The 27,965-nt window shown below is 38.3% G+C and overlaps 1 protein-coding gene and 1 long non-coding RNA gene across 2 annotated transcripts in view; one reads left to right on the top strand and one right to left on the bottom strand.

Annotated features, from left to right (window-relative positions):
* The window catches only part of LOC113048233 (transcription initiation factor TFIID subunit 3-like), a 46,447-nt gene extending 32,861 nt beyond the window's left edge, over nt 1–13,586 (top strand). Inside the window, exons 3-7 of the mRNA XM_026209912.1 lie at nt 505–2,213; nt 9,089–9,168; nt 11,205–11,460; nt 12,235–12,341; nt 13,064–13,586. Of these exons, the coding sequence (XP_026065697.1) occupies nt 505–2,213; nt 9,089–9,168; nt 11,205–11,460; nt 12,235–12,341; nt 13,064–13,178 (2,267 nt within the window). The 3' untranslated portion in view covers nt 13,179–13,586. The remainder of the gene's footprint in view (nt 1–504; nt 2,214–9,088; nt 9,169–11,204; nt 11,461–12,234; nt 12,342–13,063) is intronic.
* A 1,905-nt stretch (nt 13,587–15,491) lies between these two features.
* LOC113048232 (uncharacterized) lies at nt 15,492–25,383 on the bottom strand. The gene is made up of 3 exons (XR_003276423.1): nt 24,907–25,383; nt 24,424–24,461; nt 15,492–15,905 (listed from the first exon to the last, which is right to left on the bottom strand). It is a non-coding gene; the product is annotated as an uncharacterized LOC113048232 (long non-coding RNA).
* Between the last annotated feature and the right edge of the window lie 2,582 nt (nt 25,384–27,965).

Here is a 27,965-nt window from a genome sequence, read left to right as displayed (position 1 = left end):
AGTGTCAGAGGGCCCTGCCTGCACTTCCTGTCATCTATTGTGGTGCAGAGAGTTGCAGTGGCCAGATTACCACTGGTTAACTGGTAGCACACCACCCTGGAGTGTAGTGTGTGTGTGCGTGTGCATTTGTAGCGCTTGGAGACATTAAAAAAAGTTTGATTGAACTAGGGATTGCTTCTGCACTTGGATGTGGGTCTGATTTTGTGTGTGTGTATCTTGTTCGCACTGTTGTTCTGCTGTGTAATCAGGTGTGGATGATTTTGATCTGTTGCTCTGATATCCGCCCTACATTCCACCCTGAGATGTTCCCACTCTGTTAATATTGCTCATGTCAATATTGCCCTTTTTCTTATTTTTACCATGTCATGTTCTTTTTTTTATTATCTATAATATTTACAAAACAGGGCTGAATCAGTGATTTTCAGTCTAGCTTACATGATTAACTGATCCTATTTCTCAGCTCTGGTTGGATATGATTAATATTTGTACTTTTCCTTCTGGCAGATGAGGAAGAGGAGGAGCCGGTTCCTGCAGATATGGGCACTTCTGCCGAGGCCATGCAGGTCTCCTTGGGTGAGGAAGAGGATGGTGAGGAAGAGGAGAATGACGAGAACTGGCTTAGCTGTCACAGTGGACAGAGTCCCAGGCCTGAGGGTCTATTACCTGCTGCAAAGAGACCCCGCCTGAGCACAAAACCTGGCATTAGCCCCGAATGGAGTTATGAGCCACGGGAACCTCTCAGTTCCCTCAATTCCCAACACATGCCGCATTCCCCCTCCCCTCCCCTCTCTCCCGAATTACCCCGACCTCCTTTGGCACCTCCTACACCTGGACACAAGCCGAAACTGCCCTCGCCCTCTCCTGCACGGCAGAAGAACAAATCACCCAAAAGAGGTGGTGGGTCTGCACCTATTGGTGTATTGGGGCGACCATTTATGTTGACCCCACCTAAGACCAATCAGAAGGCAGGAAAGAGGTCACCCAGTAGGCCCAAAAGCCCACGTAGCCCAAGGCCAAGCCCTGCCCTTTTGGGTGCAACTGGATGTGGTTGGGCTGGACCTCCTGGAGATGATAGTTCTCGTGATGGCCAATTCAGAGCTCATGATCAAGGAGATGAGGATATTGAGAACTCTATTGCTGCTGTCATTGCACGGGCTTGTGCAGATGGAGATGGCACATCAGACCCTTTTGCTTACGACTCTGACTCAGACAGTGAGGGGCCAAACCCTCCAAAACCTGCACCCAAACATATATTTAGCCTCATCAAACCTCCACAATCTCTCATCGGAAAACACCCACTTCCACCAGTACCCCCAAATCTCAACCCACCCAACCGCTGGACGATGGATGACTCCATAGACGAGGTCATCCGAAAGGCCAATCAGGCTCAAAAGCCCATTCAGACCCCTAGTCTTTCACCTCCGGAACCCACTTACTTGTCGTCCCCACCTGACTCACCTCCCACACCGCCGCCACCTCTTAAACCTCCCCAGGAACGCAAAGACCCAGCTACCGGTACACTTCTCAAGAAGAAACTCAAGAAGGACATCAGGGCCAAGTTGAAGAAGAAAGACAAGGAGCGACTCAAGGAGAAGGTCAAAGAGAAAGGAAAGAATAAGGACAAGAACAAGGAGAAGAAGCGAGAAAAGGAGCGAGGGCAGGTAGAGGAAAACAAGATACCCTGGCCAGAGCTATCGCTAGGAATTGGAGGTGAAGAGCGGAGAGATATCATTAGCGGGAAGAAAGAGAAGGACAAGCACAAGGACAAGAAGAAAGATAAAGAGAAAAGCAAGAAAGAGAAGGAGAAACGAGACAAGGGCAAGGAGCGAGGCAAGGAGGAGAAGAGGATATCTCAAGGAACCAAAGACATTGCTGCTGCCGTTGGCGCCACCAGCCCACTCTTCAGCCCGCAGACCTGCCTACGAATCCCATCGATGTTGCCCCCTTTGCCACCAATACTCCCTGATAAATTGTTCCCGCACCCCAAGGATACCAAGAACAAAGACAAGGACAAGAAGAAGGACAAGAAAGAGAAGAAGAAGAAAAAAGAGAGGGAGAAAGATAGAGAGAAAGAGCGTGAAAAAGAACGAGAGAAGGAACGAGCAAGGGAGAAGGAACGAGATAAAGAGGAGAAGAAGAAAGACAAAGAGAAGAAAGAAAAGACGAAGGAAAAAGAGAAAGACAAGCCAAAACTTGAGAAATCAAGCTTATTGGTAAGACACCCTAGCATTTACAAAGTCCCTGGTCTCATGCTGTACTCAGAAAGCTACTGTCACTGCTTACACCAAAAGCTACACTACAGTCTACTAACAAAAATTAGCTAGCTACATTGCAACATCTTTCTATATTGCTCCACTTGTATTATTTTTACTATAAAATAATAAAACACCCCAGTTGATATAAAAGATATTGAAAACACAAATGTTGTGGACAGATTGATGTACTTGAACCTTCCTAAACAAATTGATTCACTTAAATTGATTCTTAAATGAAGTTGCATTTTGTCATGCTACGCTGCACTTTGTTGGAAAGGAAAGTTAGTCATTTTGCTAAAAACTAGTCAACATGGAATGATCTTAATAGCTTCAAACAATTATGTATATGTAACCTCATTTTTCTGAGTGAAACACAATGTTCATTGGCAACAAGTTATACATGTATACAGCTTTGCATCATATGGATATGCAACTGCATGATGTACTCATCACTGAATGCTAGTTAACACATAGGCCATTCATAAAACGTACACATGAATTCAATATGATTATCAGGTGCAGTATCAATAATGCAATACACAAGAGAGTCACACTGATAGATTTACTAGCTTGCCCTGTTACTAGCAATGTGTGTGTATCTTTCTGTCTTTGTGTCCTTGTGTGTCTACCTTTGAGATCAGAGCTAGATTGCTGAGCTACATTTACATTTCCGTCTTTTCTGGTCGATTTGTCCCTGGAATCCTGCTCCTTGCATGGAGCCCCTGTGCACACACACTCACTCACACACATACACAATAGACTATCAGTCTGTGTGCAAATCAAACAAGGGATAATACACCTCAAAGCCTCTGTTTACCCGATTCATACCCAATTTTACAGCGTGTATATGTATGTGTGACTGCAAAAAAGCTTGAGCAAAAGAGTGTGTTAGTTCTTTTTTATCAAACTCATCCTCCAATCGCTTTTCACCATCCATTGACAGTGATAATGTATGTACACCACATCAGAGCAGGTTGAATTGATTTAGACTGCTGCGGAATTCCATTTTTCCTGCTTTCTGTCCCTTTTTCTTTCGTTACCTGAATCCCTGACCCCCCCACTCTCTTTTTCTCTCCATCTTTTTTTTCCGTCTTCTGCTGCCACCGGGAGATGGGATTGAGAAAGTGATTTCTCTCGTTCTCCACCTGCTTAAATCTTTCCATCACTTTAATTTTTTGCAAGGCTGCTTTGCTGCCATCCAGGAGAAAAGAAAAAGAGACAAGAGAGTGAGAGGAATGAGGAAAAAGAGAGAGGGAGAGAGCTGAGGGGGTTATCAGTCGTTGGCCTGTGGTATGTGTGCAAGGGACTTAAATCCGTAGAGATTAGCAGAAAAATGCCGTCGGTAGCAGTAAGGGGTTTTACGCCACTGGTTGTATTAGTTCAGGTGAAAAGAGTATTGCGTTTACATAAAACCGGACAAATCCATCCACAATGCCAGTGCTGTGGGACCACAATGCAATCTGCTATCTCTGGACCTTAACCACAACATCCAGTGCTGTTTCCTGAGAACTACTGCTACCGAACACGGAATCACAGAAATTGAGAGAGAATGATGGCAGGAGAGAGAGGAGAGATGGGAGCGAAAGTGGAAACAAACGATACAGTGTAGAGAGACATGGAAAGAAGAGAAAGAGATCGTGACATTTTTTCTCATAATGGGTCCCCAGTTAGTCCTCAGTTGCTCACTTAAAAACAAGGGGCAAATGGTTGAAGTCAAAACAAAATGGTTTTTGTAGCCAACTTCATGTGTTTCTGATTGAAACTTGATAGTCAAAAAACACATGCTTGTTATACCTTGAGAATGAATGTAAACATAACTTAATTTATGGCTTCATAAAATCTACTTTATTATTCCTTAAATTCTTTTTCTTTTGTTTTCTTTTTTTTTTCAGGATTTATGATTTAATACAAATTTGTATTCAAAAACTTGTCTCCAAATGATATTGTTTTTCACCCAGCCCTAGGTTCTATGGAAAAGGATTGTGGATGTCAGCCAAGAAGTAAAATTATTAGTCTCATAAGCCTTAAACTGTGTCGTTACATTAAACAAGAGCGCTGTGACTCATTCAAAAGCAAATAGAAAGCATTATAATCTGTGAATCTGTCTACACTGGATGTGGCGCGGTGAGTCATCATCAACAGTTGCCCCTATCTATTTCTGACATAGTCCACGTGTTTGCGCTACTTCTGACAACAGGGTGAATGGATTTGGATTGTCCAGTGTAGTAGACAATCTCAAGCTGTTGCAGCAAAACTATGCGTAATGTTGGGTATTCTGTGATGGCCAAGATATACTCTTTGTTTCTGAGTGTTACTCTCATCTGTGAATCTTGAAGACATTCAGGGCTGACATGAATGCCGTAACTACATGAAATATTTTCAAAATGCAGAGACAGGGTCATAAAGTATGAATTTTAAAGGTAAAATATTAACGTGGGCTTTTAATTTACCCCTGGGTTTGAACTCTTTATTTTTAAATGTTTCCTATAAAAGCCTCCAAATGGATTTTGATTCAAATTCAATCCTGCAACCTGAGAACTGTCTCCTCACCTTCTAATCTCTGCCCGTATTGAACATTGACTCTTTGCATGAGGGCATAAAAGGACCTTTGTATCATATTTAATTGTATTGTGCTTTATGGTATCACACTCTTGTAAAAGTCTTTTTGTCACTTTTCCATTATCAGTTCTTTTGCTCATAGAGCTTATAAAGAGCGACACTGGTCTCCAGGTCATGCTAGCTACAGCACTTTACATCCATTTAGTAGCTGATTAATCAATTTGCGCGATCCCGCAGCCATTTATGGTTGGGTGCACGTGCAGTGTGTGTTTGAATGAGCGGGCCTTATCGTGATAGAAGTAGGTTAAGTAGGATGGGGCACTTTTAGGGAGAAAGACATTGCTGCACCCTCCTCAACCACTTAAAGACTAATTAACATAAGTAGATAGTACTATCTGGTCCTGCTATTGTGGGTCACCCTGAGTGTGTGCACACATGTTCGCTCTTACAGACACACACACACATGTACACGGGCCTTATAGTCAAGACCCACGGCCTTAGCTCCTTCCTTAGGGAGGTTGAAAGATCTGTACTCGCTAGTGTGTTGGACGGCTGCTCCCTATTGCCCGACTGTGGGTAGAAAACACAGGTGTTGTCCTTTCAAGTGAGAGATATCGTAATCTGAAGTTATTTGCATTTTAAAACAACAACTTTAATGACTGTTAAAAAACCTAAAATCTATACTAAACCTAGCATCGTTTTGTTGCCACATACTGTAATTCCTGCTGCTTCTTTAATTATATTCTGAACTATGTACAATACTATTTTTTTCTGTAAAATACTTTAAATGTTTTAATACATTTATTTAAAAAGAAGAAAAAATATATATATATATGTGTGTATATATATATATATATATATATATATATATATATATATATATATACATTTATCCAGTCAGTACGTGAGTTAGTTGTTCATTCATTAAAAGAATACTCCACAACAAAATGAAAATGTTGTCTTTAATCACTTACCCCCAGTAATCAATTAGTTCCAAACCTGTAAAAGCTCTGTTCTTCTTTGGAACACAATTTAAGATATTTTGGATGAAAACCAACATGGGGTTAAGTGATTAAAGACAAAACTTTCATTTTGGGGTGGAGCATGCCTTTAACCGTTTGGACAGATTCAGTAAGCAATACATAAGACTCATTCCAACGGTTAACTTGAGTCTTTTTAACGGATTAATTTCTTACTTTAAGTCAATGTGAATTCAGAATCGACACCGTTTACATTTTTCATGAGTGTTATTACTCAAAATTAAACTACTTGCTCTGCCTCAAAAAGACTTTACCTTTTCGGAACGATGTCACAAATAATTTTACCATCTTGTCGCCGATCCATCTCCCTTCATTTTGGTTGAGGTCAATTCCTAATGGATAAAACTGTCCTGCCTTTTCTTTAATTATATAATAACCAATTTAATTACTGTGTCACCATTCTGAAGCAAATCCAATATTTTAAGAATTGTATTATGTACCACCAACTCTTCATTTCATCACATTCGATTTAGACTGCAAAGTCACAACTCAGTGAAAATATAATTTATTTTGCTGTGGTGCAGTAGATTAAACAGCGCCACTGTTGAATAGCTAAGCAGGAAGCACTGGTACCTTTGAAACAAATTTGTTTTGCCTGTTTCTCTCAGAGGAGTTTCCTATAGATTAACACGGCAGTCTTAACTCAAGAGCTCCTCTAATCAACTGAAGTACAAACTGCTGCTAAATCTTTTATGGCAGGTTAGAGTTGCAGCCCTTGTATAGTGTAACCCCTATATAGGAGCAATGGGGTTGCTTTCCCAAGCAGATATCGCTAGAAGAGACGTGTGATAGTCATGGTTATTATGCTTCATAAAAGCCATCTGTTTGGGACAATCAGATCTGAAAGTGAATCGGAGAAGGAGAATTGTGAGTGCAGGCATACCTCCAGACATTTTTTGTTTTCTTTATTGTCACTCGCCAGGTTTGTTCATGCATATATGCTAATGCATTGGCTAACACGGCTTCTAACACTCCTATTCTCTCCAAATGATGCAACCTGCCAGCCATCCTCTCAATTCTGCTGATACTTACGTGAAAAACATGAAAAACAGAGAGAAGATGGGGTAGCAGAGAGAGAGAGAGAGAGAGTGAGCGGGACACAGGAGGAGTCTCCAAATCCACAAAGGTTTTGTAATGAATGCGCGGCACAACAATAAAAACAAAAACATTAAAGAGAGAGAAGACATGTTTCTGTGTTAAACAATTAGTGCAGCGGCATTATGGGGGATCTAGGCGGACAAAAGCGCCAAAGCGGCATGGGTTCTCCCCAACACAAACACACAAAGAGCACCTCACTCTCGTTAAGCCTCGGAAAAACCCCCGAGACATACTCTACACCGGTCTCCTCCGCCAGCGCCGCGTTTTCTGTCCCTTCGCTATCATCTCCTTCATCTCTTATGCGCTTTGTTCTGTTCCTTATCCCATTCTGCTGTTTTTATCTCTGTTCTGGGGTCTGTTCGTACCCCTCTCTCTGTTTATCCCTGCCTCCATGGCCTCAGACAGGACACACTATTGCCAGTATCAAAGGTGTGTGTACATGAAAGGCTTTTTTTAAGGAGGACTGACCCTGGTGCTAGCTAAACTGGATTAGCAGGACACCATGTTGTCCATCAGTGTCTGAGGTGAAGCAATGTGGTTTTCTACCCATTAGCAGCTGATTTGTATTTTAATAGCTGGCTTTTGATGTTCAGAATCATGTCGACACTGCAAGTTTTGGAAAAGACAACTCTGTTTTTAAGTAGTCATTCCATGTGAATGAGAAATACAGGGCTGATCCTGCTACCCCAAACGGGTGATGGTTGACAGTCTAATTCTTGCAGCTTTTGACATATTAAAATCCACCAGTTTTTCAGTAAACTATTGTCTACTGCCATGTTTTATTGATGTAAAAATAATGGTTAAGTAGTTGTTAACACATTCTTTGGATTCATTGAAAATTGGGTTCTCGCTTTCTGAATTTGTTTTAATTCAACTTTAAAAGGCAGTTGTCTTTCCTGTAAATAACTAAATCTGGTTAGAACCGGATAAAGCCCTCAGAAGAGGACTGACAACTGCATTTAGCTGCACAAGTGTAAAAACTGGCACTTTTAGTAGAGTAACAAACAGTTATGCATCTAATAGGCCATTGACTTGATTTATATGGATTTTTATATTTTTATTTCATTATAATTTAGTAATTTAAAACCAGTATTGAAGCTAATTATATTACAGCTTATTTTAATATTGAGCCATTTTTTCCTGTTCTTGTCTGCTGTGTATTAGGAGCTGTTGCCTGATTTCACCAAGAAGCATGCCAAATTCCCATTCACAGCTTTAATTTGAATATTCGAATAAAAACAGAACAAAATCCCTACTGAACAGACTAGAGGGTTAAAGAAACCTTAAATAGGGTATAAATCAATGGGTAATAAATCAGTATCGATGTTTATGAAAATAAATAAATATATATATAATAATATATTTTTTAATTAATTGCTCTCCAACTTATTTTTCCCATAAGAGTAGGCGCCGCCATTTGTAAATATACTGTTTAATGTCTAGCTTCTGGTGTCATCTTTTTCCAACTATTTTTAGCTGTACAGAACGGTTTGCTTCATTGCATGATATTGCATGAAACTGGTGTTTCTTACCATATTATTTTAATCTGTGGTTCCTTAATAATAAACGCACTTGTTTGTAGTGCAAACAATTTGAATGTTTACAGCACTTTGATATTCTTCTTATTTCCCTACGGTGGCTAATGAACCTGAAGTTTTGTATATTCACAGAAAACGGCTTACATCCGCTTTGAAAAATAAGGTGGACATTTTAGAATATAAAATGAAAATAAATGTGTATTCAATTGAAATAAAAAGTATATATCTATAATTATCTTTCTGTAATTTATTGCTGAATTGAAGAAGATTGCTTAAATTGTGAACTTTAAAAGTTTGGAAATTGTGAGTTTCATTCGATAAACATTTTTATGATCATTTTGTATTAAATCAAAATACAGAATTCTGTGAAAAATACAAATGGTGATTAGATTAAAAGGTATCTTACTCTGGGTTACCTGAATTACCTTTTCCTGTTAATGGTATGCAATAAATATTCTAATAAATATCAATATCAAATTATCTGAAAAAATAATTGTAGCAATATTTTTGGCCTCAACGTCCATCCCTAAGCTTAATATTTCATTGACGACCTGACCTGAAATGATATATATTTCAAATGATTTCTGTCTCGGTTTAGGCTGATGTTCTTCCCGCTGTCCTACCGTCTCCTGTCATACCTCGACTGACCCTCAGAGTGGGCGCTGGACAAGACAAGATGTAAGTACCTGTACCTCACACACACACACACACACATACACACACGAAGGGTTGCGACTATAAGGCAGCTTTCTGTGTGGTCAGAGTCTCTGAGTCTGTGTACAGGTGTGAGTTTCAGGCTTTGGGTCTTGTGACCAGTCCCATAAGGCCCATGAGGTCTTGGAGGGGGGCAAACACACACACACACACCCCACATCATGGCTCCGTCCTGCACACTCCTATCAATAGCACCAGTGTTCACACCACTTAACCCCCTCACACACACACAGCGCCATACTACAGGTAAGGCGATTACTGATTCCTGAACGTCTACATGTGACTGATGTCGCTTTAATGGCCGCTGTGATTTAGACTTACAAAGTATACAGTGTTTTGACTGTGCTTTTGACTTTCTTCCTCACCTCTTCAGTTCCACCTGCATGCAGGACAGGAAACATTAGTGTTTACGTCTATGAGTGTGTCTGTCTGTACAGGAAGGCCTTTATTCTCATCCTGGGAGTGAGTGTCGTGCCTCTGATGTTGCCTGTGTTGTGCTTTTTCCTTGCACCTGTAGTTTTATGTGTAGAAAAACACAATCAGCAGTCCTTTCAAGAGGAAAATGTGTTTTTATGTCTGTCCTTGTGTTTTACATAAACACAAAGCTTTAGATGTTGTTTGTTTAACTTGTATTTTAGCTTGAAAGATGTTAGCGATTCACTGTATATCAGTGATGAATGTAAAAACAATGTATCAGCAAAAAGCATTTGGGTCAAAGTTTTTGTTAGATCTCATCAGAAGCTCCTTTGATGCACGTGGAAACATTGGCACAGGTGAACTCTGACCTCTGAAAGGTCCTGAGGTCTCATCTTGGACAGGACATACCCCACACCATGTTTGCCCTGAGAGGGAGCCCTCTGTATGGTTGTGGTGTGGGTGGGTGTATCAGTCAGATGAAGCATAAATAATGAATGTCTGTGTGTGTAATCAGAGCTGACCGTTTGACACGCCCTTCTCAGGGTCAATACCACAGCAATACTCTCTCCGAGCCTGTCAATCAACCTGTTACCCAGCAACAGCAGGGTTTAATCAGTTTGTAAGGCAGCATTTAAATGACCAACAGTTATTCTCTATCGCCAGATTATAATTATGGATCCTCAATATATTGGTGAAAATATCAGCCAATTTTTGCTGAAATTGAAAGCAGATAACATAAGAATTGCTTACTGTTTACAGGCAAAAGTATGGTAAAAAAAAAAAAAAAAAAAAGTAGATTAAAAACATGGTATGTTGTTTACTCATTCTTTTAGAGATTTGATATGAACAACTTTTTCATATTTATTAATACTTACATAATCATAATATTTTGATGTAGGTTTTTATTTTTTACTAATTTTATTTATTTTTTCAAAATAAATCATCCAAACTGTTAATTAATTCAATAAATGTTTATTAAATATTGTTTATTTTGTTTATTGGTTGACTGACTTATACACAATAAAACACAATAGAAGATATGATTTATAACATTGGCCATAATATTGGTTTCCAGCCATAGAAAAATTATATTGCATGATATAAAGTGCTTTTTTTTTTCTTTTAAAAAAACTGCAACAAAAATATTATCACCAATTTTTCTACAAATGCATGTACGATGAATGTACAAAATGTGAGGGGAAAAAAATAACTTAATTTGAGTTTAAGAATCAATTATTCAATTATATAATTAATCAACTATTAACTAGCATGAATATTACTAGCATATTGGCTCTTTATTAGTACTTATAAAACTCATTAATCCCTTGTTCTGCATCATCTTATTTTAGATCCCGTAATTCTACCACGTACTTAAATTTAACAAGTACCTTACTATTGATAAGCAGCAAAGTCATAGTTAATAGTTAGTTAATAGTGAGAATTGTACCTTATAATAAAGATTAGCATAATTATATATAACACAAACAGAAGTACAATATACCATTCATTCAATGAAATAAATAAATGAAATGTACAGTGTAACCATTCTTTCCTTCCTCTTTTTCACTCTCTTTCTTCACCAGTGTGATCAGTAAGGTGGTCCCAGATTCAGAACCCACACCTCCACCACCACGGACCCCAGTGGCCAGGTCCAGTCCAGCAGTACGGATGCGTTCCCCTCCTGCTCCCCCTCCACCTGCCCCAGCTCCTGTAGCACCTCCAATCCGCCCTCCTCCTGTCCTGCCCCCTCCACCCCCAGCCGTCCCCATTCTGCAGCCAACCAGCCAGGCCAAAGCACGAGGATGCAGCGTTGTCACAGAGACCGTCAGTGCATACGTGGTATGTCTCACATTTACACACACAAATTAATTATTGCATTGTGTATTATACATTATAATTTCACCATTTCGTTTTGTATTTATATTAATTTATTATTAATATCACAATAAATATTTTTCTGCAAAATAACAGTTATTATTTACAGTTACAGTCAAGCAAATATTTATTGCGTCTCTCTCTCTCTCTCTCTCTCTCTCTCTCTCTCTCTATATATATATATATATATATATATATATATATATATATATATACATGTATCAGATTCATTATTTTAAGTCACATTTTTTTAATTTTATGCACTGAACTACAAATTGATTTTTTTTTTTTTTTTACACATTTTTAGACATCATTTGACTGAATTAGATTTATCCAAACATGCATTTAATAATTGAGATATTAGTAACATTGAAAATAAAATGCATATATAACACATATTGCATACGTTTAACTATATAAAAGATTTTGTGATTTGCACACATTTATGTGATACAAGTTTTTTTTCTGGCTAAAATTCCTAAGTGTTTTCTTAAGTGTTCTCAAGTCAAAAATAACATTTTGAAAGCTGAGGTTTCATTGAAAACAGGAAACAGTTTTGAAAACAGGAAACCATTTTAATGGTTTAACAACTCAGTGAGACCTCCGACTCTATATACATAGGATGTGACGTGTATATAATAGTATATAACTTGCTTTCGCTTCTCTTTTTGTCCAGTGCCAGAAGTGTTAAGTTTGTGAGATTTGTTTGATTGATTCTTGTGTTTTTGTTCATCACAGATTCGGGATGAATGGGGTAATCAGATCTGGATTTGCCCAGGATGTAATAAACCTGATGACGGCAGTCCCATGATCGGATGCGACGAGTGTGACGACTGGTATCACTGGTAAAAGCCTTTTCCAGCTTCTCTTACTTTACACAGTCACTATATTTATCCCTCTCTCTAATAAAGTCAACGCCAACATGTTTTTTGTATGTGACATTTGTCAACATGACATTTTCTGAGGAATCAGAATGTTCTACAGCAAAAAAAAAAAAAGTTTTATCTATTAAAATGTTTTATTTAATCTTGACTTCAAGTGAAGTCTTTATTCATCTTATGTGGTGCAACAGACATAAGTCACACAATAACACACAAACTTCCTTTGACATACAAGTACAAAATGCAGTGTGATTTTGATTATAATAAAAGTTACAAGGCTGCTATATTTTACACTAATTCTCTTCCATGTCATTTCAAGAGCCCCACATCTCAAAACACAGAGGAAGTGCCAGTTAAACAGCCCCCAAAAAACCTAAAACTAAGCCTAGATTGCCTGGCATTACTTTAAAGCTTTTTGGGAATCATCTTTTTTCCATGCGTTTCACTCAAACGCACACAGGACAAATTGTGTCTCTTTCACGATAAAAGGAGATATTTTGATGGTTAGAATGATCAAGTATTTTCATATACAAAAGATTTTTTTTCCCGTTTCGTAATATTGCATTTGTCTAAATATATGAAGAATACAAAGCTGCCACATAAGTTGTGTTGTTCATCATACAGATCGATATCATTCAAGTTTATTTTGTAACTGACACTCCTCTATCTATTTCTGTCTCTTTCAGGCCCTGTGTGGGTATTTTAACCGCCCCTCCAGAGGACCAGCCCTGGTTCTGTGTGAAATGCGCTGGCAAGAAGAAGGACAAGAAGACAAAAAAAAGGAAACGCAAAGCACAATGACCCACATTTCTTTTTCTCCCGTCTCTGTCTTCATCTGGTTTCGCCTTAATTCATTTCCAACTCTGGTTTGCCTCATTTTTTTTTTTTTTTTTTTTCACCTAGCCCTTCTTTTAACTCGGTTAACTTAACTCAGTGTCCAGTATCATAATGTATTTTTTAAAATGAGAATTTCAAATGTGTATATGTTATTACTTTTTTATGTAGAGAATCATACAGTTGAAATGAACCCTCTCAGTTCGCCCTCATTAAAGGTTGTTCCATGAATGTGCTGATTCATCAAATATACATCACAATGAGAAAAAGCATTCTGTACTATAATCTGCCTTTTAATATCATCCTTCTGATTGATTTCGACTGGAGGTGCAGTTTCATTTTATTATGGATTTAATTAAAAGTTGCTTTTTCACATCTTATTGTTTTGTTGTCTTGTTGTTTGTCTGGGTGGGAATGTACAGATACCACTCAAAAAAAAAAGAAAGAAAAAAAAAATCAGAGATTGTTAAATCAAGATTTTCATATGCCCTGTGGCAAAATTAATAAATAAATGTGTTATTTGAGTGATATTTCTGTACATTCTGTTCTGATGGTTTGTTTAGGATTTTGGATTCAATATGGCGTTTCAGTCAAACGACAACTGAACTGTAAATGTGTGTTGTGCATACAAAACCCTCAGTGCCACAAGTGCCATTTCATTCATGTCACCGAAAAATATAATAGTTTAAACTTACAGTAGCTCCAAAAAGAATGTTTGGACACTTAAGTCACAGATAAAAGTGTCTACAGTTGCAAAAGTGGTATTTATTTCAAAAGAAATTGCACTTTCACATAAAGACGGTTTTTAATGATAAAACATTGATATGCTACTTATAAAAATGAATATTGTGTAATAAGTAGAGTATTGTGACACTGGCCATCAAACTTTAGTGGAACATGTTCATTGTTAATGTGAAAGGCTACTCCTATTTGAATTTGAGGTTTATGGTATTCTTAAAAATCTAAATTTTAAGCATTATCTGTTTGCCACTTGGTTCTATTCATATTTTAAAGTATAGCTACATAAGATCCGGTTCCCCAAACGTATATCTGCCGAATAAAGGAATTGCAGAAATCGCAAGAACAGTAGAATGCCATTTCAAATTCAGCCTTTTTATGAGTGAATCGTTGAATCGTTCACTCAACCGATTCTTTGACTCGGGAACTAACGAATGTTGTTCGGAACGCAGCCGCTGATTCTGCTGTGGCTTTGTTTGGAACCGTTTTCGTTGGCGGAGCAAGCCCATACGAAATAACTGGCAAATCTTGCTTCTAAAATGTAAGTTAATTATATTAACTTCTTGTTTATTCAAGTGTTATTTGTTGTTTAAAAGCACAACAACTGCCGTGTTTTTACGAATATCAAATCGGCCACGATTGGCCTTACTTAACCTGTTGCACTAATATTTCAAACTATTTGTCCAATTACTTTACTATATTACTATATAATGTTTTATTATTTAGAACATAAAAATGTATTTCCTGGGGTTTGTTTGTGTTCTTTCTTTCTTTCTTTCTAATAAATAAATAAAAAGAACAATATTTAGCTATATGAAGGGTACAACAGGGTAAAACTAATCGTATCAGTCTGTCCCTGTGCAGTTCTGTTAATATCGCCTTTGAAGTAAGTTAGGCCTAAGTAACGTACTTTATTCCACCTGATGCGGACTATCCGCGCTGAACTCATTTAAAATCTCCTCAAATATCCCCTCACTACCTGTCATTTCTTCTAATCGCACAGATACGGCTGGCTAAATGAGCCTTTACCGTAGCTAGATTATTCCTTTATGTTAGCGCTTATCACAGAAAACGGAGGCCTTTATTGTTGCGTCGTTATTCGTTTCAAAGCAGAAATGGCGGTTCTGATGCAGCAGGGAGCAGTTAGAAGTGGACTGGATGCTGATAAGAAATGCGTTCCACATGTAGACTGGTATCCAGAACTGCCTGTTAAACGAGAGTGTATCTACAGACAATAGCTGTGAGCTCTGAGCACCGGCTATAATAAAAAACACCAATTTGAAATGTTCACACATGCCTTCACGCAACAAAGATGAGCGGGAAGGTCATGACCATAGCCTATGTGTAAAAGCGTCACGAGTAGCCTAAATGGATTTGTCATGCTAAATCAACATCATGCTATAACAAAAATCAATGTTAGCCTAACTAAACTCAAAAAGGTATTTAGACATTAAAGGCACGTTCACAATTTCACACCAAGAACCATATGGATAACTATAGGCCAATGATAATTATCTATAGCATCTACCAATGGAAAATTATCTCTTTATAGTCATATTTATTGGTTCTTATGTCACCCTTAAAAGTATTAATGCCAGTTAGTTAAGAAACAAACTATAAATCCAACTGGCATCTAACTCTACTTTTAGAGCTCCACGTTTATCATTGACTTGTTAGCAACTTGTGCCAGCCTCCTCAAGTTCACGTAGCTGCATGAAAGCTGCATGAGTTAAATAAGAATTGTAGATTATGATATATTTGAATGTCAGGTGGTGTATGATGGTCAGGCAAAATCAGTTCATCAAGCACTTTAAATTACATTAACGTTATTTACATGTGTGTCAGAATGCTATTGAGTGGTGTTAGTTTTTGCAGATTAGAAGATGAAGGTCTCTCACAGCTTCCCCGAAGGTCAGAGGTCACATGGAGATGCTGGGAGACATACAGCAGTTTGCTCTAAAGGTGAGAGAGAGAGAGAGCATTTCATGGCAGACTGATTAATACACTCATATACACAAATCTATTAATAATCTTAAAATAAGAGCAAACAGAAACTGGCTTGAAATTAACTAACTGTATGAATTTGCATGGGATTATGCTTTTTTGTCCATGCTTTATTAATGCATTTTGTTCAGTTATATCTGAAGCTTGCTGATATATTTTTAAAACATAGGCAAAATAAATAAATAAATGATAAAAAGTCCATACTTCATTTTTAAGCAATGTATGTGTATTTTTTTTCCCAGTAAAATATCTAAACAGCCTTCTTTTCATTACATGAAATGTTAAATTGACATAAGATATGATGCTTATTTTAAAACTGTGTATTTTAAATATCTTGTTTTGTTATGTATTTTAAATATATTGTTATGGCTTATATTCTGTTGTTGTTATAGGCATAAATCAACATAATAATGCATTATTATTTACTTTTACATTAACTTGCAATTAGGTTTCACATAAATAGTTTAATATTACACATTTTTGGCTTTCGTTTAGTCTTGTGGTTGGACTTACGCTTCTGTTTTCATCTGAAAAACTGCTTCATATATGAGTGTTACAATCTACTTATGCAGCTGCCTTATTAACTTTGAAAGAACTTGCACTTGTGTGAGTTAGATCAAATATATAAAATACATCTTAATGCATATATCAAGGAAACTAAACAAATTGTTTCCCAATTCTAGAATTTCCTTATGGATCCATAACGTATGTTGCCCTTTCATTTGACAAATTTAGATACTACACCGAAACCTACATAAACTGTTCATTTGCAAGTAAAATTTATTTACGCAAATTCACGCTGTTCATGTTTTTTTTTTTTCAGACATTAAAATTAGATATGCAAACAGATGTTCCACACAAAAATAGCCATTGCAGCCACCAACACTAATATAAAATGATGATGACAACATTGATGATGAAGATGATGTTGATATCAAATCAGGTCGCCCCCTGTGGGTAAACTTTAAAAAACAATTACAAAACTGTTTTTGAGTGATGAGTGAACATAATCAGCCTTGTTTACGTTTAGGGTAAAGCATGCATATGCTTTGTGAGACTCTCCAAAATGGTGTAACTCAGGGAATATAATTTTTTGAATGAAATCATTTTTGTTTTCTTTGCGCACAAAAATTATTCTTGTAGCTTCGCAAAATTGAAGTTGAGCCACTGATGTCACATGGACAATTTTAACGATGTCCTTACTACTTTTTTACAGTTGCTTTGTTGTCTATGCAGGGTCAGAGAACTCTCTGATTTGATCAAAAACAATATCATTTGTTCTGAAGATAAACAAATGTTTTACAGGTTTGGAACGACATAAGGGAATTTATGACATGAGATCAATTAATGACAGAATTTTCCTTTTTGTTGTGAACTAACCCTTTAAACACATGCCACACCAATTGACCTGGAACTCTGGGTGTAATCTCATTTGCTTTCATTAAAGCATGCAGTAGGCCATCAGTGCTATCAATCCACAATGTTAAAATGATTTTATCAGTCTGTTTGAAACATTGAACATTTGGACAATGAAAAAGGATGTGGTATAGGGTATCACAGATACTCATCACGAGATAAAAGTACAGTTGTTAATTCGCATGAAAGTTCCTCTCATTTAAATAGCCCATTCTTCCATATATAGCACCTTTTGGCGATTAACCCCCATTTATAAAAGTAATGCATTCATACTGTACTATTTAAAGGCATATAAAATGACGTTCATCAAAAGAATCACCGGAGGCCTTAAGTTTCTCCCTTGCAATCTGTAAGATTGTGAACAGAACTTTTACGGTGAACGTTTTCCCTTTGAATTCAGAGAGTGCCACAGATGAGTTTTTCTTTTGTATGTGTTTGCTGCATACTTTCTGTGAGAGTGAAATTGTGATTTATCGGAGGCACTGAAAGCTACACCCGGAGCTTATCATCCTTTTACGCAAAGATAGCGTATTTATTTATCAATTGTTTTGAAATGACAAGCTTCAAAAGCAATTAAGGACGTGATAGGACACCAACGCAGAGGAGTTGCGAATATATTTTAATTAGAATATTTATTTATTTAGAGTTTCTCCTCATCCCGAAGCTCCTTCCTTGTGCAATTAAAGAGGGTGCCCGCGTGATGTTTGAATAGCCTGATCAATAGCCCGAACATTGGCGCGAGTGTGAGCGCGTGGATTTAACATAATCAGCCTCGTGGGCGTCACGCGAACTTCCAGTGTGAAGGTGCGGCGCCGAGATAGGTAATTATTTCACCAAAGGCACTAATGAACGCTCTATCTTTCTTCCACAACTCGCATCGCGTTCTGCCCTTACGCCATTTATTATAAACTTTTCCTTCTGAGGAAAGAAGAAAGAATAAACAAAACGAATCTGGGAGGGGGATTCGTAGTGCACATGGCAAAGGGGTGTGAGGCATCATCATTTGTCGCCATAAACGGTTTAACTGCCAAGTTTAACAAGCTTTTCTCCAAGAACATTCCAAGAAAAAAACTATCTGAGCAGGTGAATATTTACCACATCATGTCTATGCAAGTGTGAATGGAGCCCTGGGCTATCACCACACTTTTTTTGACTCCATTGTTTATTTCTCAGGGTTTAGTCTGTCAGTAACTGTTCGCACTACAAAACAGCTTTTAAACATTTTCACCTTTTTCGCCCAGGTAAAGAATTGGTAAAGTTCAGAAACGGCCGTTGATCTTTTGTGCTGTCACACTATATGGGTAAATTTTCACATTGAGAGCCTGACATTTAAACGGCTATTATTGCATTTTCAGCATTATTTCAACCTTACGATTAAAATCTACCTTCATATAGGCTAGTTGTCTGAATGTAAGCCAGAGTGATTTATTGCGTTCACTTGTTTGCTCAACAGCTATTACAAAATTATGAGCTTGGGGTGTTAAGTTGAGGGTTAGGGTTAGCCCCGATCTCCTCTTAATGACGGCGCCAACCACAAACAAGCCACTTTAGCATTAATGAATGAATGGATTATTGTAACTATCATGTGCATTGCTAGTTCACGTCGAGGTTTGGCGTATGATACCGAAGCGCTGCTTTTGAGTCTATTCAGTTTTCCCGGCATGTTTCCCAATCATGCAAAATGCATTCTTCATCCTGAAAGGGTAGGATCGATTGTCGATATAAAATGTCAAAATACAATGTAAGGGCGCCTCGCGCTCTCTGTAGTATTTAGATGGACAGTAAAGGCATTTTTCTTCTTGGGCATTAGAGAGGGGAGGGAGTGATAGAGAGGGAGGGCGGTATAGCATAAAGACACCTACACGAGGCCATGCATCTCCTTTGATCAGAAAGGGCAGTTGCGTCATCAGATGCTGATGCTGGGCGCGCGCACGCGCTCGGTGGGGAGAAAAGAACGGGAAAGTGTCATCATAAACGCGCGCTGTGTCGGGGAATGACTTTGCGACGACCTTTGTTGCAAATGGGCTGCAGACATGGAAATGGCTTAGCGCTATCACCGTATCCCAGGCAACCATCAGGGTCCCCATCTCTCGCGGAGAAATGAGTTATGAAAAGGCTGGAGTGAAGCCGGGATTAAACATGATCCTGGGGACAGGGTGTCAATCAAAAAAGCCAACTCACAAACCGCGCTCCTTTTCCCCCCACTACAAAATTGTATTTTGAAACGCAGCATATATTTACTGCCAAAGGTACCACTGTGTATTTTATATTTATTTAAGGCCGATAATGAATTGGTGCTTTAGTGCGCCTATATAAAGATGGGAAGGTTGTGCTTTCAAAATCCATTATCGGAGAGGAGTTAGCTCGGCGCAGTGCTCATAGGCAATGGGTATTTTTCAATTACCCAGATTAAGAACTGCATAAATTATAATACAAGTAAAGTGAATGAAGATCAAAGTTGTTGTGAATCTGAGACATGGTGGAAGATGAATTGGCGCACAATGTGAATGTGTTAGATCTATGTCAGGTTGACAGATTTGTTTTATCGCAAACATTTAGAAATGGGACGCGATGCCACAGTGAGCTGTCGGACTGGACCTTGCTCATGGTTGACGCCATTTTTAATTTGACGCGTCTGAAAACGAGGCTACGAAGGACCAAGTTCAACCCACTCTGTATTTTTTAGGTCTGCTTTGGCTTCGATCGTTTTGGAAGTGAAATAAAAAATGAGATTAATAAAAAAAATATGGTTTCGCAATCTACGTTGACTGAAGCGCCAGAGATACCAAATCAACACAATCTTAAATGTATTTCTAACGTCTATGTATCGCGAATAAGTGAAATTTTGTTTGACTAACCTAACTCTAGCGGCTGGAGCTAAGCTGGACCATTTACAGTGGAAATGAGGAAGAAGGTGGTGGTGGTGGTGGGGGGTGCGTTCTTCAAATTGGCTTGACCGGACGCTATTTGATATTTGGCTCTTTGACACTCATTTAAAGGCGCGCGGCAGCAAAGCAGAACACGGACAAGCCCGGCCTGAAACCGGATCCGCGCGCGCGCGGGGGGATCTGGAGAACACGATAGCCAGGGGCTCGCGCTCTCCAAAGACTTTCTGGTCATCTTAGACCGGCTCGCTCGAGCCTGCAGCGCCAGCGCGTCGCCAGGCGGCGTGTAAACGGTAAATGTTCGCTATTTGTTCCAAAGATTGCAATGGAAATCAAGTCTGCCTCCTCTTCTCCCAGGCTCCCTGTTCTCCGCTTTCTCTCACACACTCGAGATACCAACAAATAGCCATTGAGTAAGAGGCTTAATGACCTCTTCTCCCCCCATACAATACTTAAATGAATTCATCAAGCGAGTAAAGGCGACATTAAAAGGAGAGAGACGGAGAAAAGGGGAAATATTGGTATTTATTGAATCGTTAAAGGCAAGATACCGGACACCTTTCGACAAAAGCCTTCCCGGAGTGGCCTCTGCACTGCTTACATTAGACCCCAAAAAATCCAGGTGAAACTGGGGCGATTGTGGCCATGTTTGATGGCATGTGTAAAAGAAGGCAGATCAGAAACCCATTTCACATGGGAGTAAGTCAGGACACTTTTAATAAACGTCTCGTTAGAGCAGGTTTAGTGCAGATAAAGTGATGCTATTGTGCGGGCGCCCCTGGAGAGCAGGCAATGATGTAACGCGCGCATTTGTGTCCAATTCCCCTGTCATCCATTTCATTAGTTAATCTACTCATCTCAGTCTATCCATCTCTGTTACCCTCTCTTCTCTTTTGCCAATCTGCGCATCTCTACCAACAAACAATTCTACAAATAAAAGACCTTTCTCTCAGATTTCTTATTATGATTATAGGCTGTATGACTTGCTTTGATAAATTCTGTTCAAGGCCTATTTTAAAGGAAAACATATAGAAATACATATATCTGGGTTTTCTAAATAAGGGAAAAGGGGGGAAAAGAGACTTTAAACTAAAATGTATTATTAGCATATTTACGTAGTCCTGTACAATATAGGGCCTTTATAAAACACAGCATGAGGGATATCTCTTTCCCCATTTCTTCAAACCCATCTCTCTTTCGATGTCTTTCCCGTTCCTTTCTCATATCCTCTCGTTCTATTTTCTGTTCTGCCTCCTCGTTTCATTCTCTGGTGCTCTCCGACGTGCCCTAAGATGCTGGATATAGGGGAAATAAATAAAGCGATAAAATCTCTGCAGCACATTGGAAAAATGACGGATCAAACTGGAAAACCAAATAAATAATTAAATATATTGGCCTATACGAAATCAAAAGGCTTTATAATATAGAGAGAAAAGCGGGAGAAAATATGTTTAAACATGAAAAAGATTAATTACGCCAATAAATGCAATATATATATATATATATATATATATATATATATATATATATATATATATATATATATATTACAAAATTCAATTACAATAAATTGTACATTAACGGGCCAAGGGCGGCCCAAACATTCACATTTTAATACTTCTTTTATTAATAATAATAACAACAAAAAAATAATATAAAGATCTTAGAGGTTTTCAATGGATAGTCGGGGGAGGTGGAGATGATGTAGAGGAGAATTAGCACCATCGAATCTTTTTAGATGCAAATATTGCGTTATCTCCCCGTTACTGCACTGTTTTTGGTGTTTATGATTAATTATCTCCTCGTGAAAAATAAATCATGCGAAATTAGGATCTCGCTGCCTCCACCAGCCTTGCAATCGATGGCAGGTCGTTGTTGTTAATTTCTGGTGGAAATTGACACACTAATTATAGTGCGGCAGATGAACACTGCTTTTTGTTTATTTGTTTATTTATTTTATCAGATACCCTCTTATATTTTACCAATTAAAAATCGCAGACGCATTTCATTGCCCCAGGATAAAAAAAAAATCATCCTCTTTCACAACACTGGCCATCACTTTTCCCCATCAGATTCATTGTGATGTATTAGATGCAATAAATTATCCCATGTAACAAAACATGGCGCGCTGAAAGGCAGATAATCTGGAGGCGCGAGATAAGGATTCATTATTCCTCATCATTATGGCTCTGCCTTCTTTCTTAATCAGACTCTCTGATCCTGCAGGATCTGGGCGCAGAGCAGATAAGCGCCAGTCGTTTATAATTCTCCCCACCTTGGCCTAATATTTTCAAATCAAATCGGGAGGAAGAGGCAGCTGGAACAAAAAACAGGCTTATGGTTGTAGGGAGAGCACACGGTTGGAGAAAACGGAGAGAGAGAGAGAGACAGAAAGAGGGAGGCAAAACTGTGGCTTTATTCACAGATTTTAACATTAGATTATGAAAAAATAAAAATCGCCAATAATTTATTTTCATCAAATATGAATGTTGAAAATGTTAAATGAAAGAAACTGATTTATCATTTCACCATTCAAAATGAACTATTGTACCATTTGGTGTTGGTTTTGATCATAATATAAAGGTCAATAAATGAAAATAATAAAACCTTCGGTGGTTAATGCGAATAAGATCAGTGGCAACTGATAACCAAGCGATAAATGAATACGGTAAGGTGAAAATGAACGCTGAATTGAGAGGCTGTCCAAACAACTCGACTGAGCGCCACGTTGGCTCAAAGTGTTTAAACAGACCACCCCGCTTTCTGCTGCTGAAATTAATCGCTTTATGAACGTGAGATCATAATCCCCTGCTCTATCTGCCGATAAGACTGAGAGAGTTATAAATACCAAAAGCGTTAATAAATAAATTAGTGGAATAAACAGCACTGTTTGCTAGTATCAAACTCGAGGTTTACACTTGGCTGTTGTCAGCTGTACTGTCACGCTGAGGTTCACGTCAACTATACGACATTAATCACTGAATTTCATGGCGCGAGAGGCAACTGTGTGTGTGTGTTTTATTACCCCCAAAAGTTATTCTCGCCACAAAATTGCGCTATCCCTTAAAACAGTTAAGAATTAATATCGCGCATCTCCCCAAAACCTAACCCATCGTTGACGTTCTTTTAAACATCCTTCTTATTTTTTTCACAATAGCCTCCATATTTTACTTCACACACAATCTAACTAATATTTGTGATATTTGCGGAATGGATGATGTCTACGTCAGTATTTTCCCTTCCAGATCAATCTTATTTATGCTATGCGTTCAGAGATAAAGGATAACAAGAAAGGAGAGAAAATTGATTAGAAAATGAATTTGCTCTCAGCAGAAACAGATTGAACTAATTAATTCAAAAATGTTTTAAACCGCCGTTGACGTTAGGCTAATCTGTATTTATCATATTTATAATATGTTCTAATTATCTGTAATATTTCTTTATTTGACCTTTTGTTTTATAACATCTAGTATGCGCATTCATCTTTGATGCATATTAAAAACATTTTGACATAGATATTAGGGTTTGTTTATTTTACTAAGCACTTTAAGACTATAAGACAGATTATTAAATCATTATCTTTTTGATGCGCCTTTGCCTAATTCCAGTATTAAATCAAATACATAACGTGTTTTTTTTTTTTGAGGTCCTGGAAACATCTTTATTATTAATTAATAAAGAGCCTCGTTTTGACTCGACGTTGTTGTAAGTTTATAGTGCAGTTTTAGCCAATTATCTTTCATTTACTACCTTAATTGAATGTCTTCTCTAAAGACAGATATTGGTGTGATCAGTTTACAGGCCTCGACGCAATGTGAGAGATACGGGCATGTCTTTCTTTCTTTCTTTCTTTGTCACTGCCGTTTCAGCTTCCTATCTCCTTTTCTCTAACTCTCTTTCTCTCTTTGCTCCAACCTCGACCCACATCTCACCCTCCAACACCCCCCCCCCCCCCCCATGAAGAGAACAGATAGCCTTCCGTCAATAAATGGGCGTGTTAGCTGAAACAGCTGCTTGTCATCTGCAATCATCACATCACAAGAAGAAAAACACTATGGTTGTATTTCGAATAGGAAGTGTAGCTGAACCGCGATTACATTGCATGTGTTCTGATTTCTGACATTCTCAAAGGCCTCTCAAAGGCTATGGCTACAGACCCGAAGACTTACCTTCAGAGAGTTTCCACTGCGTACCCGCAACAGATCATCTGTAACGATGTATGAAAATCCACATTTTAATATTTTCAACAACAAAAAAATATCTAAAAGAGTCATAATAAAATCAAAAGACTGGAAATTCTAAAATGTCAGTGCTGAAGATGTGATATAGCCTATACAAACACCACTATTAGCCTGGCCACAATGAAATATTTTGTTTAGGAATTATCGACACAGGCACGTCACAATTCTACACATTGCATAATCTGATTTCAATTGTTTTAATATCGCATTTATGTCATGCAAATAACGATTTATTAATAAAACATTTCATGTTTAAGTAAGCGTTTATTTTTTCTTTAGCTGACTACAATTTCATAAATGGCAGTATGCTAATATAATTGCCACAGATAGTTCATTAGGAATTATTTACAAAATATAGAATATTTAACGCAAGGGTTTAATGAATAAAAGCAGAAATCCAAATGGTCAAACCGTGGCAGGCGCTGTCAGTCATCGCATGCATTATAGAGCATCAGTCTGGCATCTAACGGGCTGCGTCATTACGACTCACGGAGAAAAGCGTGCTACCCAAAGCACGCGGGCGGTACCTGTTTCCTCTCTGAGGCCCATAAGTCCACATCCCCTCTTTATGTTAAAAAGGTTCGTTACGGACGCGTGTGATCGCTCCCATTCAGATAAAGTGTGTGTTTTCACTCCACAGCCTGCACCGACCCGGAAGAGCTCGCGCGTGGTGTACAGTAAGTACGGTAAGAGTGTGTGTGTGTGTGTGTGTGTGCGTGCGCGCGCGAGCTAGAAAGACGGAGTGTGTGTAGGCTAGAAGGAAAAAGGAGCCTAGTTTTTTTTTTCTCTCCTGCTGTAAATGCCATCGGCACTTGCATCTGTGTGTCATTTCACATCTGAAGCCCATCAGGAAAAAAAAGCCCGACCACGCTTCAACCACAATTCCGCAGGTCAGTAAATATTCGGATTTATATTTTCCATATTTTCTAAACTCATGTCTAGCTCCATAATACGCCTAGCTCCCAAAACTGTCGAACAAATTGATTTAACTTGCATGTTCTTAAGCGTTATGCATGCGTTTATTATGCCAGTTCTTCGGATGCTTTCTTTGTCCCCACATTTTCTGTTTGGAGCAATAGCTACACCTTTGCATGATATCAGTTGTCTTTCTGCGTAAGATATGTTGGGTTTGCGAGTGTCAGGTTTTTTTTTCTTTTTTTTCACGTTTTGTTCTGTCTGAGGGTGGCACAGTCATTTAACAATTCCAGACGTGAAGATGTCAACTCTCTTATTCATTTCACCCGACACATATATAGGCGATGCGATTCACCAGCACCCACGTCCACTTTCCGACAATCAAGGTGGGATTTTATGGACGCCACTGTATTTTAAGAGTCATTTTCCCGCCTACCGTCTTCTAGATTAATGATTTTAATGATCTATTACCACCTGAGTGTGAGCGAGTATGCTTCCGTTAACCCGTGAAATTGATCTGATTATCCCCGCAATGGGTCATAAAAAGAAGTGGATTTGCTGAAACTGCGCTTCAAGTGTGTGTGTGTGTGTGTGTGTCTGTGTATAGGGAAAGAGAGAGAGAGGGAGAAAGAGAGACAGGAAGAGCGAGAGAGGATGCATTTGTGTTGCTGGTTTGATGGGCATTGGAAACAGAGAAGAGGACGCGACATTAAGCCACATCATAGGCCGTCTTTCATGGGCGCGAGCTCGTTTGGTTTGTATTTTTATGTAGAGAGCAGTAGCTTCCATTGATTGGAGCTGAGTGCGCGTAAAACAGCTGTTTCTCTCTGATAGCACGAGACCGGCCACTCCATTCAGCTGCGCAGTGAAATGATCTGAAACCATGTCCTCAAATCAGCACTCGACCGAAAGGAAGAGATGCACTTTTGTTTGAAAGAGAATATTTCTGCGATGCGCCTCTTTGTTTACACCCTTTGAGTTATAAAGTTGTTACACGCGACATCACAAAGAGCACCAGTGGAGATCAAATAAATGCATTAGGCCTAAAGCAGCCCAACACATGGTGATGATGTTATACGAACAGACGGATTAATATTTTGAAGGCTAACATCTCAGGGATGGATGAATGAGAACGAATAGGCTAACCAGTGGAGACTAAATAACGAATTTTATGGAATTTTTTTTTTTTTTTTTTTGGCTGGTTGAGGATTTGTGTAATTTGTTGTCATCAGCACCAATTGAAACCCATCTTTAGATGATTCTCTCTCGAGTGACGAATTATCAAAAACAAAACCTGCAGTCGAGGCTCTCGTGTTTTTTCCCTCTCACCTTTTTTTCGTCACTTGTTCTTAGAAATAAGTCAAACTCTCATTATGACGCAACTATCAGAATTTGGGTTCTAAGAATTAGTAGCATAACCTACAAAGGCCACAGTGTACAAATTCAGACAGAAAGTTCGTTCTTGAAAAGACGAAGTGCATGAATCACAATCCGTCTACTACAATAAAGTCTACTTTAACGTTCCGAGTTACCGTTATTCTTATTTTATTATTATTATTATGTTATAAAATGTGGTTATTATATTATACAATTCTAAAAACAAGTATGGCTATTTCCATTTTTTATTGTTGTTGTTTTAATAGAAATAACAAGACAAAAAATAATTAAAAATTGTAAAATCTTACAAATATTTTGGGCATAATTAATTATAACATTATGCGTTTTACAGTTAAGCTCCTTTGCGATTTTCCACAACTGGGAACTGAGAAGAGACACGTTTTGTTGCTTAAAAATAAATGTGACGAACAAGCCTTTAAAAGCGTGAATATTACAAATGTAGCTCTGGTGTTTCGCTATGGACTGAACTTCCCTCTCGTCTTCATTATTCGGTAGCTGGGGTGAAGTGTGTGTCCTCTGGTTCACCCCTCTCTGTTTGGACAGCTTTACCTGGGCGCCCTAGGCCGACCATTTCAAATCTTCTCACATCTTCAGATGGTCGCCACAGACGTCATTGAGGCTTGCGTTAAAATTCGATTCATTCCCATACAACCTACGCATGAATAACGTGTGTGCATTTATGGAGGGTCCATAGGCTACATAGATGACAAAATCGGTCATGCGGAAGATGAACAGATAACAATAGCACTCGCCTCCGCACGATCAAACAAAAATGAAAGTGGATGAAAATGAACACAACTGTTCTGATTGAGTGTAATTGTGCTACCACTAGTAGTAACACTAATAATTATAATACTTGCAGTAGCAAATTTAATGTTTGTTTGTTTATTATTATTATGACTTTTGTGCACCATAATGTTTGTGATGGCTTCTCCCGTCCTGACCTGCTTTCGGATTTCAGAATTTATGCTACACGCCAGTTCAAAGACACATTTCACCAAAATTATTACAGAGGTTTTATGTGTCGATAAATGGTGCTCGATAAACAAAGCGTGTTATCAGCGCACATCTTCTAACCCTTGTTATAGGATAGACTAAAATAAAACGTCCGGGTCTTAAGTTCTCACCCACAGTGAAAAGTGTGATGCCTTCTGATT

Source organism: Carassius auratus, chromosome 29 (genome assembly GCF_003368295.1).
Source record: "Carassius auratus strain Wakin chromosome 29, ASM336829v1, whole genome shotgun sequence".
Lineage (NCBI taxonomy): Eukaryota > Metazoa > Chordata > Actinopteri > Cypriniformes > Cyprinidae > Carassius > Carassius auratus.
Note: the sequence above shows the minus strand (reverse complement) of the source record. Positions and strands in the feature narration are given on the sequence as shown.